Source organism: Drosophila elegans, unplaced genomic scaffold (assembly GCF_018152505.1).
Source record: "Drosophila elegans isolate 14027-0461.03 unplaced genomic scaffold, ASM1815250v1 contig_149, whole genome shotgun sequence".
NCBI classification, from domain to species: domain Eukaryota; kingdom Metazoa; phylum Arthropoda; class Insecta; order Diptera; family Drosophilidae; genus Drosophila; species Drosophila elegans.
Genome location: NW_024545513.1, coordinates 11,934,493 through 11,946,022, shown reverse-complemented (window position 1 = coordinate 11,946,022; position 11,530 = coordinate 11,934,493). Strand labels below are relative to the sequence as shown.

At 37.7% G+C, this 11,530-nt stretch overlaps 2 protein-coding genes across 3 annotated transcripts; both read left to right on the top strand.

The window, feature by feature from the left end:
* The first annotated feature begins 815 nt into the window (after positions 1–815).
* Positions 816–1,559, top strand: LOC108137104. 2 transcript variants are annotated; one of them, XM_017258630.1, is made up of 3 exons: positions 816–945; positions 1,007–1,037; positions 1,134–1,559. In XM_017258630.1, exons 2-3 carry the CDS (start codon positions 1,008–1,010, stop codon positions 1,452–1,454), a joined length of 351 nt encoding a protein of 116 aa, XP_017114119.1. In that variant the 5' UTR covers positions 816–945; position 1,007; the 3' UTR covers positions 1,455–1,559. The 2 variants fall into 2 exon arrangements, with proteins under 2 accessions (XP_017114119.1, XP_017114118.1); XM_017258629.2 differs by having other exon boundaries at positions 1,007–1,556.
* A 7,759-nt stretch (positions 1,560–9,318) lies between these two features.
* On the top strand, positions 9,319–10,801 carry LOC108137063 (putative odorant receptor 92a). The gene is made up of 3 exons (XM_017258570.1): positions 9,319–10,133; positions 10,328–10,526; positions 10,586–10,801. The coding sequence occupies exons 1-3, from the start codon at positions 9,319–9,321 to the stop codon at positions 10,799–10,801; spliced, it is 1,230 nt and encodes a 409-aa protein (XP_017114059.1).
* Positions 10,802–11,530: the final 729 nt, after the last annotated feature.

Sequence of the window (11,530 nt, the reverse complement as noted above, 5' to 3'; positions counted from 1 at the left end):
TAAGGAAAACTTGAAAATTTGTTGCAATTATTTTAACTGCTTGGAAATTGCCCTCAGCCCATCTGCAGTCACCGCCCTGCACTCTACTTTACAACTTATTTCTGTGGCCCTGTCCTAATATGGTCCACGTGCCAGGACCCCAAAAGTCCTTCGCACAAATGTAACTCTACACAAACAAAATACCAACTATCAATTTGATGTCTCAAATGCCAAAATAGTTCGGTTAATTAAGACCATAAACAGCTATACCTATTCCTTTCTTAACTTTCAAAACTTGAAAATAAACCTATAATCTTGATATTTTATTAAAAATTACTTTGATATTTAAATTTTATAATTACGAAATGGCTATTAAATTTAAATTCTTGCAAATATTGTTTCTGCATTTATAAACGCATCAAAATGGTATACATTGTTCTGGTCCAAAATAACATACAAAATCATTAAATTAATAATCATACAACATACGTTTTTTTTTCGGTGTATATATTTTTGGAGCACCATACGTGTGGTTTAGTAGCTAATGTATGGCGTTCACCCGCCTCCAACTCCAAGTCCGAAAGCAAAAGTTGTAGTCTTGCAGTGCTGGCCAAGCGAAAAATGAGGAAATAAACTTGGTTTTGATAAGGGCCAGCATTGCAGGGCCAGCAAAAGTGCAGCAAACGAATGGGAAAAACTTTACCTAATATGATTAAAATTTTCGACAAACAATTTATGGCTGTTAATTAACTTAGGTGGCTGTACTGGTTGCAAGAAAGTGACCTACTGCAATTTAATTGAGTTTATGTTTGGGAATCACTTCTTCATAGAAAAAGCTGCCTTCGCTACCTTTGTTCATTATTTTTAGCCACTTGTGTTAGCTTTTCTATTTGTTCCGTTCCGATGCCCTGCGTCAGGCACATTTTATATACTCTTTTCATTTTTCCTTAAAGCAGACAATACCAGGTAAGTTTTTGACTCTTTGAATCAATCGGTAATGAGTAATGCAAACGGACTTCGCACATAGAATGGACAATTTTCTAAACACAGAGGATCAGGTGAGGATCCGTGAAATTGTCGAAAAATTGATCAAGCAAAATTCCAAACGTTATACCACTGATGATGACTATGTCGATATACCGTGCTCTACACAGGATATATTGGCCAACTGCCCGGAATTGTCGGACATTCAGGCAGTTCCCGAGTTTGATTCAATGGTCCCCCAAGCAGGATCCCCATACATCTACCGCTCCGGTCAACTCATGTCCATCGGACGTCGTGTAGCCCGTCGCATGGTAGATCCGAGTGGCCAGCAGGCGATGCTACGCAATCGCCACCAACTGGACGAACGCCTGCAATCCGTTGGAATATACCACAATCGTTTGGCCAAACCATGCGGAATTGATACCCCGAAACCGGAAGAGGGTGGACGTGGTGACCCCGATCCGGGCAAGCGCAACTCATCCATGGGATAAAAACCACTTAAGAAGCATTACGAGCTCGTGAAAAAATTAAGGTTGAACAAATTGTAAACTTTGCGTTGGAAACCATGTCTTGACTTAAAATTATTAAAGTCTATTTGACTGTTAAAAGTTTCGTTTTTTTCGATTTCTTTACGTTATACAATTATAGAACATAATGGTATTTTCTGGGGTAATAAAACATTACAGGTGTTTTAGTTTTGGCTTTCCTTTACATGCTCTGTTCTGAAACATTTAAATATTTTAAGAAATCTAAACAGTTTCAGATCATTACAAACGTAGGTGCCTCGTTTACGTGACTGGATACTGGTAATTATGGAAATGCCGTGTGGATCTTGGCTAAATGGAAGCTAAGCAAATGACAGATGCTGTCGCTCTGGCTGTCCCAACTGTCTCTCAAATCTCCATCTAAATCTCCATTTCCATTTCCATCTCCATTCCGGAACGCTAGTTCCCCGGCGAGAACTCGTGTCCGTGCTTTTATGGCCACAGATTTATGAGCAGCTAATTTACTAAGCTAATTTGTTGAAATTTAAATACACTTGCAGCTGCCGGGGGCTGTGACAGCTAACTTGTGACACTTCTCCGAGTGAGATGTGGACGTGAGTGGGAGGTGGCCCGTATCCACTTTTGCCACTTTGGCCAGTCTCCCTTTTTTGTTGACGCAACTTCGCACGCACCACACCATTCCATATGCAAATGTCGGGAATGGGGGAACCACCTGCAGAGCTTATCTCCGGTTTGGGTCCACCAGCTACACACAAAAAATACATTGGTCAACGAAACAGAGGTTAAGGTGCCCTTACAAACCATACAAATATGTTAATTTTTACGTAATTAAAAGCTCTTCCATATAATCATAACGATTAAGGCTAAATAATTGTAACATATTATTTTTAATTCTTTGAAATTCAATTAAATAGCTTTAAATTAGCAAATCTCTAATGAGCCTCATACACAAATACGAACGAGAACAAACAGTTGGAGATATATAAAAAATAAAAAAGGCAAATAAGTATTGCAATGCAAATAGTTATATTACTGTAACCACAGTTATTTGTTAAAAACACTTAAAACAAATTAGGTTAAAGGAACCATTTGTTAGAATTCGGGTAACAAAATCAAGGTTTTTTTTTATGTGTGCTTTGCGAACAATAGTGCAACCACATCGCACTCATTTGGGAAAGGTGATTGGTGGGAGGCGCGACGTGACGAGTCACGGCGACCACAAGCCAGGACTCACGTATCGCTGGAGTCCTTGGTCCATTGTCCTGCGAAAAATCGCTTATCACTGAGTGAGCACCTAAAGGAATTCTTATTCATACAGTCACAACTCTTGGAATCGCCATATAAAGGGTTGTTATAGGTAGTTTATATCGTATATAAGTCACGTACAAGTGTTCAAGGATGTTCGGCTTTATGGAATATTACATTAATAGTACTTTGTATTCCTTTCTTTATTTTCAATAAACAAAAGTTTTCCCCTAAAGTTGTAGTGATTTTACGATGCGCTAGTCTAAAAACTACAGTTTTATAAAAACTAGCTAATTAATTCCAGCACTTTATTGGGGCCTTAGCACCTGCAACGATACATTTCTCATTACCGCTCTGATCCCATTTTACGCATGCATATGTTAAACTATATTCCTGATCAATTTGGTAGCACGGTCCCATGTCCATGAGCGTAATGAAAATGTTTGCAAATCGCACAAGAACAGTAGTCGAGGGGTTACGGGTTACGGGGTTGACATGCCCATGGGCGTAGCCAGGGCGTTTTGGGGGCCCAAGGGAAGTGACGGGGCGAACAATTGTAACACGTATTCATTTCAAGCGTTTTATGCGTTGCCCTGGCTTTATTTTTTCACACAACGAAAAAAAAAGTTTGCAGTTTGTACTATTAAAAAAAAAACACTATATGTAATTTTTACACAAGTCAGTTGCTTTTAATTCCCAATTGCTTATGCTAAATATGCCGCGTACATACATAATTTCTAGAGGTTGAAGTAATTTTCCGGTTAATTAAAAAAATTTTTTTTTTTTGTGTTGATCTTTTCTGCTGTCCACCATCGTTGGGCCTGACACAGTTTGTGTTGCCTCAGTGGCTTGGGCTCAGCACCCTCCCAACTCCGCCTTCGCCTTCTTTCCCCCTTTCCCTCTTTCCCTGTCTTTACTGCACTGGCTGCTCAACTGGCTGGCATGGCGTGCCTGTGCGCTGACAGTAAATGCTGAAAATTGAGTGCAACTTGTCGTAACTTTATTTTCAAATATATGCGGAAAGGACTAACCAGACAATGCACAACACACTCACATCTTTGCACTCGTACTCCTCATAGCTGCACTCAATGAGAAATGTGTGGCGGCGCGCATTTAACATGCGAAATTCAGGCGACAAGACCGACACAACCAAACTTTTACGGGAGTCTTAATCTTTAAAATGCCTTCACAAGATTTGAATGTTTTAGTGGCAAACTTTTTGAATTTAGATTCATAAGTTATACAACGTTGATTATAAAAATATTCGGAGATTATGGAGAACTCGGTTTATCAACCACTTAATAATTTGGTTAAAAACTATTTTCTGCTGACATTTAGAGCTTAAATTTAACAGTTTCTAACAAGTTGTTGATATTTTTGAAATGGGAGAAATGGTATAATTTAAAACAGAAAATTTGAAATGGTGTTTAGTTAAACAATGGTTAAATGTTTAAATCACTAACTTTAAGAGGTAATCATCCTATTATTTCAAAATTATATAAACTTAAAAGCAGACTAAAAACTAACTTAAACTTTTAAAGGCACACCAATTTCAAATCGTGTTATGGTTATGCTCATGGCTATAAAAATACTGCAGGTAAGCCTAAATTTAAACATTTATTCTGTGCATCGTTTTTGAAACTATTGTCGCCTGTCGCACATTCATATGTGTGTGCTAAGTGTTTTGCAACAAAGTTTTTGCGTGCTTTTGTCTGCCGACTACCGACTGCCACCTCCTGGTACTTCATGCCGCCATCCTGCACCTCTCCGGGATCCCCTTCCTTTTCGCAGCGAGTCCTGGGCCACGGGCCATCATTTTGGCTCCGGTGAGCGAGTCCGGGTGCACGGCAGTGGCTATGGTTTCTGCTCGGCCTCCATTTCTATCTCCCTCACAACACAGGAAGAAATATTTCAGAATTTTTCAAATGTTAGGACTACATTTTCGAGAACATCACTTTAATATTGTAACTATAAATTAATAGCTCTGACTTTTTTACCAAAGACACATATTTCTTAATATTATTTACTCATCACAACTATATGAAGCAGACTTTTTTTTCGATGCAGTTCCCTTCAAGGTTCTCCGTTCTCGGTCTCTTCTGCATAAGCTATGTGGTTGTCTCCTTTCAGGCTCAGGACCTTCCTCTGTCTCGCTTTCTGTGGTAAGTTTAACGAATATGCAAGTCCTGGACAGCTTCCCTTGTTCATTTCGGGTCATAAGTTGACTATGAAATTATTTAACCCTAAGAAATTCATTTTGTGTATATTATAAGGGCAACGAATTGAAAAGGACAACAAGATATTTACTAAATAAATATTAAATACAAAAGCAACTTATGATTCTGCTAAGGGTTAAAATGTTAAGCGTTATCAAAAATGTTACCTATAATTCCCAAGTAATTTTTCTGAAACCAAACAAAATACAATACTTTGCGGGCAAAAGGGTTAAGCTTGGGCAGGAGGATCAACTTTGACTTTTGTACTTTAGCTTGGCCACATTTTACCAACTGCCACGCCCTCATATATCCACTGGTTCTCCGCCCTGCCACCTGCCATCCCACCCCGGCCACGCCCACATACTCGACAAATCAATTGGCAATCAATGGACGCTGTCCAATGGTTGTGGTAGTCAATAAATTGCAAGAGTTTCTGCATCTTTTCTTTCTGCCGTAACGCGTTAAGTGGCCATAAACGGAACATGGAGGAGAAGACGAAGAAAAATAAGCAGTTGTACCAGGTTTACCGTTACTTTTGACCATTACGCAGCCATAGAATATGGGCGATTTAAGTTTATTTTGTTACAATTTCCTTGATGCTTCGGCTTTGGTTTTGGCTTTGGCTTTTTTCAACTATGGAACTATTCTAGAGCAATTAAAGCGTACATTTTTTTAAACTTTTTTTTTTGCTTTTCCACTTTCCTGTGTGTGTGTGTGTCAAATCGAGCATTAAATGGTTTGCCTTACGCTTTTTTGGGCCGATTTGGTTAAATTGCTTTGCAAAGGCTGCAAGGACTGATGATATTTTGCAGCACTCGCAAACAATGTTGGAAGTGTCGGAAGCAGTGCTCTAAAACCATCCCGAAGGTACGAGAAAAAAATGCGCATCCAGTGAAGGTAGAAAGGACTTCTTTGAGTTTGCATTTCTTTGCCCGGCCAACCAATTTGAATATTATGCCAGCAAAGAACAAAAAAAAAAAACGCCAGCAAATTGCTGAGTGAAAATCATTTCAAACGATATCGGATGCTCTCACAAAGGGTTTCTGAATTTATTCTGTGCAGGACAAAACATTTTCAAAGACAAAGCTATTATTGTATTAAGTTATAATAAAAAATTAATTTCTAGGAAATATAACTATATGTAGTGTTTATCAAAAGAATTTTGCTAAACCTGCGTTGTTAAAATAAATTTGCATTCATATTAATTTAAGTTGTTCGTAATTGTCAAGAAAAGTATAATACAAACAAAAATAATAAAAAATCATAATTATTATTAATTAAATGATATACATTTTTGTGTTTAAATATTCCATCTTGAAAGCTAAATAATACTCGTGAATGTTGATTTTTCAAAGTAACTTTTGGGCCAAGAATGCAGACCGATTATAGGGAATTTAGGGCAACATTTCACCCAAATGTCTTAAACATTTTGATGGCCGAGAATACCCTTTTACAAAATACACACACACACATTGGCCCAGCCACCCACACATTGTGTGTGCGGATAGCCGACAGCTCAATTCTCAGCTGGAAAATGGGGGGAAAAAACAACCTCCACATCCCTTTGGAAACCCAATGCGCCTTTGGCCTTTGATAGTTCAAACCTGAGTGGGAAAAAATTGAGCCAAAAATTGTAATAGAAATTTTTGTACTCGCACACACATTGGCAAATATCGGCAAGTGATGGAAGTTTCCCCTTCGGAAGACCCAAACCCTCCGGTCTATATGAAGTTTCTGCCGATTGGCCATTTTAAATTGCCATTGTCGATAGCACAAGGGTATCACAATTCCAGTAAATTGAAAGGATAATTATTTATGCCTTCTACCTGCAAATAAAGAGCTACCCAATGATGCGCTTTTGCCGTTTGTTTTCTGATTAATACGATGCAAATTAAAATATGGTATATTAGACGTGTTTACACGTCTACTAATCATGCAGTTCACTAAGCGCACAAAATGCACAACATATATTATACAATACATTGCAAAACAGTAGTTAAAGTACACTTGGGAAAATTAAATGACAAATTTCAAAATTAAAGATTTTGTTATTTAATAAGCAAAAAAACGTATTCTAAGAAGAAAAATAAATGTAAGGAGTAGAGCTTTTAAGAGCAAAAACATTTCTTTTAATACTTCTGGTCAGCTTCAATTATTTAAAAAGTTTTTTTTGACAAAGTTTGGTAGTTGGATTTGAACACAGGCCAAACCAACGCCTTCCACTCATGCATTTATGCTCGAATTTGAAACTGACGTTAAGTGCGTATTATAAGTTGAAAGAAAATACGTTACACCCACCCATAGCTCAAATCCCGTGTGCTGTTTTATTTTAATTGGAGGAAACACAATACTTATCGGCAGAAGAAACGCAGCTACAAAGGAACAACAAGGTGTGCGGCGTATGTGTTCATGGATCTAATTAAGAAATTAATTTAATGCAACAAAAACAGCTGCGAAATTGCAACAACTGTTGCCGCAAGTGTTGCCCCATCAATGTTGCTGTAAAATAACAGACACCGACATGGACACACTGCTAATGGCAATACAATTAATTTGCATTAATAATTGAGTCAACGCTTCAAATTAAAATGTATTTCAATTTGAGGCGTATGGCACTCGGCCCTGAGTTATTTTGAATTTGCATGTGCAAATATTTAACTCAATTATTAGCCCAATGAGCACTGATATCTCCGATTTAATTGTTTACGCACTGCACACATATTTACACACTGGTTGTGTGATTGCTGGCCCATAAATACGAAAAAGCAACTCGTTCTCACATCGTCGTCGGCCATGGTCGTAAATACTATATACAAGTATTTTTAAACTAATTACCAGAGCCATAAAATGTTTGTGCATGGCGTCGCCTGCAAGTCTGAAATTTCTGGCTTCCCTTAGCTTTTTTGCTGCAAATTATTATTATTAAAGTTTACATTTGATTTGCTTTTGCATACAGTTGCGGACATATAACTCAAATTAATTTCAATTTGCCGTAAATTATTTGACGCATTCGCAAAGCCATGTAATTTATGCAGCATTTAATTGCAAAGCTTTAACCGCAAACTAAGCGTAAGGTAAACAAATCATCGAATTTATATATTCCATGTCCGTGATCGAGAATGTTTTTTGTTGTGTGTTGGCGATTAGTTTATGGTATTATTTATATGAATAAAATTCTCAGGAATCATTGGATCGCTTGAAATTTGATTTCTTTTTTTTATTCGTTCCCCACAAATATTTTAATTACTCTTAACGAAAATAGTAAATAATATTCAAATTATAAATATTTCTTAGTTCTGTTCTTTAAAACTGTTTATTTTATTTTTTTTTTTTTTTAATACTGAACATTACAAATTGAATTCCTTTAAACTGACAGAGCTTTGCTTTGCTCGGATATTGGCAATATAATTGACTAATGTTTTAGCAAAGCCGATCAAATCCTTTGTTCTCATGGCTAATGAGATAAAATCGATAAAATATCATCTATGATTAAGATATACGTATAAACATGTATTTGGTATAAGAATAATAGTGAATAATTGAAAATGGCTGCGACCCCAGAACCTTTTGAACATTGAAATGTCAAAATGCGAAGAAGACCCAAAGAAGGGCGGTGGGCGTTATGGAAACCACACACTCGTCATAACCGAAATCCGACTCGCAGCAAAAGTGTAAGGATATGTGTTTGGCATTTTGCGAGTAGCTGCGCTCAAGGACTCCCCAGGCACAATGGTACTTACATTTGCCACTTGATTTGCAAACTTGTCTTTGATGTCAAATGCTGGTGAATTGTGAGGCCTGTTTCGACAAATTCTTCTGGCATTTAATCGAATTAATTTCGTATCAGCCATCGGGAATTTAATATGTACGCTTAAAAAAATATTTGTTAAACTTGGGTTTCTGGTAACAAGTAAATCAAAACACTTAGATATTGTGGGAGTGAGTTTACCACAAATATTATGAATCATACTTTATCAATACCATTTCTTTTTTGTAAATGGAAACAAAAAAAAATAAAAATAAAAAAAATAATGGTTCTAAAATCTCTGAATAGTAATGGACATTGTTGGAATTAATTCTATTAATAAGTTTTATATTTCCGTTAGATATTAACATATCATTACTGGGCATCCAAAAATAAATATATATATCTGTCCAGATGGTCCTTAGTTTTTTCTCTGTGTATCCCTGGGAACATTCCTTCGGGTCAGTTCTAAGGACTTAATATTTTAGCAAGCCAATGATGGCAGGTGTCTGCAATTACCTCAAATTCAATTAAGTAATTATGAGGTCAGGTTAGGCTGGCCCATGACAATTTAATGGTCGCCTTATGGTGGCCACTATAAAAGGCTAGAGTCCAGTGGATTCGATGATTAAACCATATCGTCATGCTGTTCCGCAAACGTAAGCCAAAGGGTGACGATGAGACTGTCACCTTTGACGAGCTCACCAGCTTTCCAATGACATTTTACAAGACCATCGGCGAGGATCTGTACTCGGCCCGGGATACCAATCTTGTGCGGCGCTATTTGCTGCGATTTTATCTGGTGCTCGGATTCCTCAACTTCAATGCTTATGTGGTGGGTGAGATCGCCTACTTTATAGTGCACATCATGTCGACAACAACTTTGCTGGAGGCCACTGCGGTGGCACCTTGCATCGGCTTCAGTTTCATGGCTGACTTCAAACAGTTCGGATTGACTGTGAATAAGCAACGTTTGGTGAACCTACTGGATAATCTCAAGGAGATATATCCCATGGACGTCGAGTCGCAGCGAAAATATGAAGTACCCTACTACCAGAAGCATATGGGCAGGGTGATGAACCTTTTCACCATACTCTGCATGACATATACGTCATCGTTCAGCTTCTATCCGGCCATCAAGTCGACCATTAAGTACTACCTAATGGGCTCCGAGATTTTCGAACGGAACTACGGCTTTCACATACTATTTCCCTATGACGCCGAAACGGATCTGACAGTCTATTGGTTTTCCTATTGGGGACTGGCCCATTGTGCCTATGTGGCCGGCGTATCCTACGTTTGCGTCGATCTTCTCCTCATCACGACCATAACCCAGCTGACCATGCACTTTAACTTTATTGCCAATGATTTGGAGGCCTACGATGGCGGTGAGCATACGGACGAGGAAAATATCACGTATCTTCACAATTTGGTCGTCTATCATTCCAGAGCTTTGGAGTAGGTTGAAAGGGTTTTTTTTTAAATTCCAAGAGATTCGAAATCACTTTAAAAAAAACAGCTTTAAAAGTATTCTACAAAAAATGTATCATTTATCTATGGAAATTTCAATCTAAAATATTTTGTAAAATACTTTTAGACCTCTTTAAAAGTGACTTTAAATCCTCAGCGATTTAACTAATATTTGTTTGCAGACTCAGCGAGGAGGTTAACACCATATTTAGCTTTCTGATCCTCTGGAACTTCATTGCCGCTTCCCTGGTGATTTGCTTTGCTGGCTTTCAGATCACAGCCTCCAATGTAGAGGATATTGTGCTGTACTTTATATTTTTTTCGGCCTCGCTGGTTCAAGTCTTTGTGGTTTGCTATTACGGCGATGAAATGATATCTTCGGTGAGCTGTGAGCAATATATAACATTGATTTTTGATTATATATTATGTAAACATTTTAGAGCTCTCGCATTGGACACTCCGCTTTCAATCAGAACTGGTTGCCCTGCAGCACCAAATACAAACGCATCCTGAAATTTATTATTGCGCGCAGTCAGAAACCTGCCTCCATTAGACCGCCCACCTTTCCACCAATATCGTTTAATACCTTTATGAAGGTAATCAGCATGTCGTATCAGTTTTTTGCACTCCTTCGCACCACTTACTATGGTGAATGAGCGGTTATTGTTGTACATTTGAATACAAATTGTTGTTAAAGTCTAAGATAAACGGCTATCAGCCAAATAATAAAGAGTGTTTATGCAGTTGAAAGCAACTTAATTTATTGTTCATCTTATTTTTTGCTTATTTTTATGATTATAAGCTTACTGTGCGCTTCAAGAATAATACTTTTTAATCCGAGACTGTGAAAACCTCCTACCCTTTTCGCCCGCATTTGCATTTTAAAGAGCTGCATCGAAACTTAATTTGAATGTGCATGTGGTCCTGCACCTGACGCAGCTGTCATTTTGCTGTTGTTGGTGTAATTTTTAATTGCATATCAGCAATTTATAAATATTTACATCCCAGCTGCACTCGCACGCACACCACACGGCATATCCTTCTGGCCAAATAAATCAATAAATGTCAAAAGCAATCAAAGCCCATAAAATGTGTGATTGCCTCACCGTTCTGTTCTGGCACTTTAAAGTGGATAGTGTGATAATGGTGACCATTTGATAGCAACCGAAAGCCGCTTATTTATACATATTTGATAGCCTTTGACAGGTCATGCCAATGAGGATATCAGTCGGATCCTTTAGTGGATTCACAATCACCACATATCACGATTAGATTTAAAAGAAATATTAAGAAGGGTATGTCTGCATAAATACATTCACCCAAAAACCACCATTTAACTTCATTATGCCTTCATTTTGCTTTGTTTTTTTTCCACATTGTTTTAA

Excerpts from the sequence above, each read along its gene's own strand:
- LOC108137104 (XM_017258629.2), top strand. The coding sequence starts at position 1,008 with ATGGACAATTTTCTAAACACAGAGGATCAGGTGAGGATCCGTGAAATT.
- LOC108137063 (XM_017258570.1), top strand. The coding sequence starts at position 9,319 with ATGCTGTTCCGCAAACGTAAGCCAAAGGGTGACGATGAGACTGTCACC. Across the intron at positions 10,134-10,327 it reads TATCATTCCAGAGCTTTGGA|ACTCAGCGAGGAGGTTAACA; the intron begins GTAGGTTGAAAG and ends ATTTGTTTGCAG. Across the intron at positions 10,527-10,585 it reads GCGATGAAATGATATCTTCG|AGCTCTCGCATTGGACACTC; the intron begins GTGAGCTGTGAG and ends TAAACATTTTAG.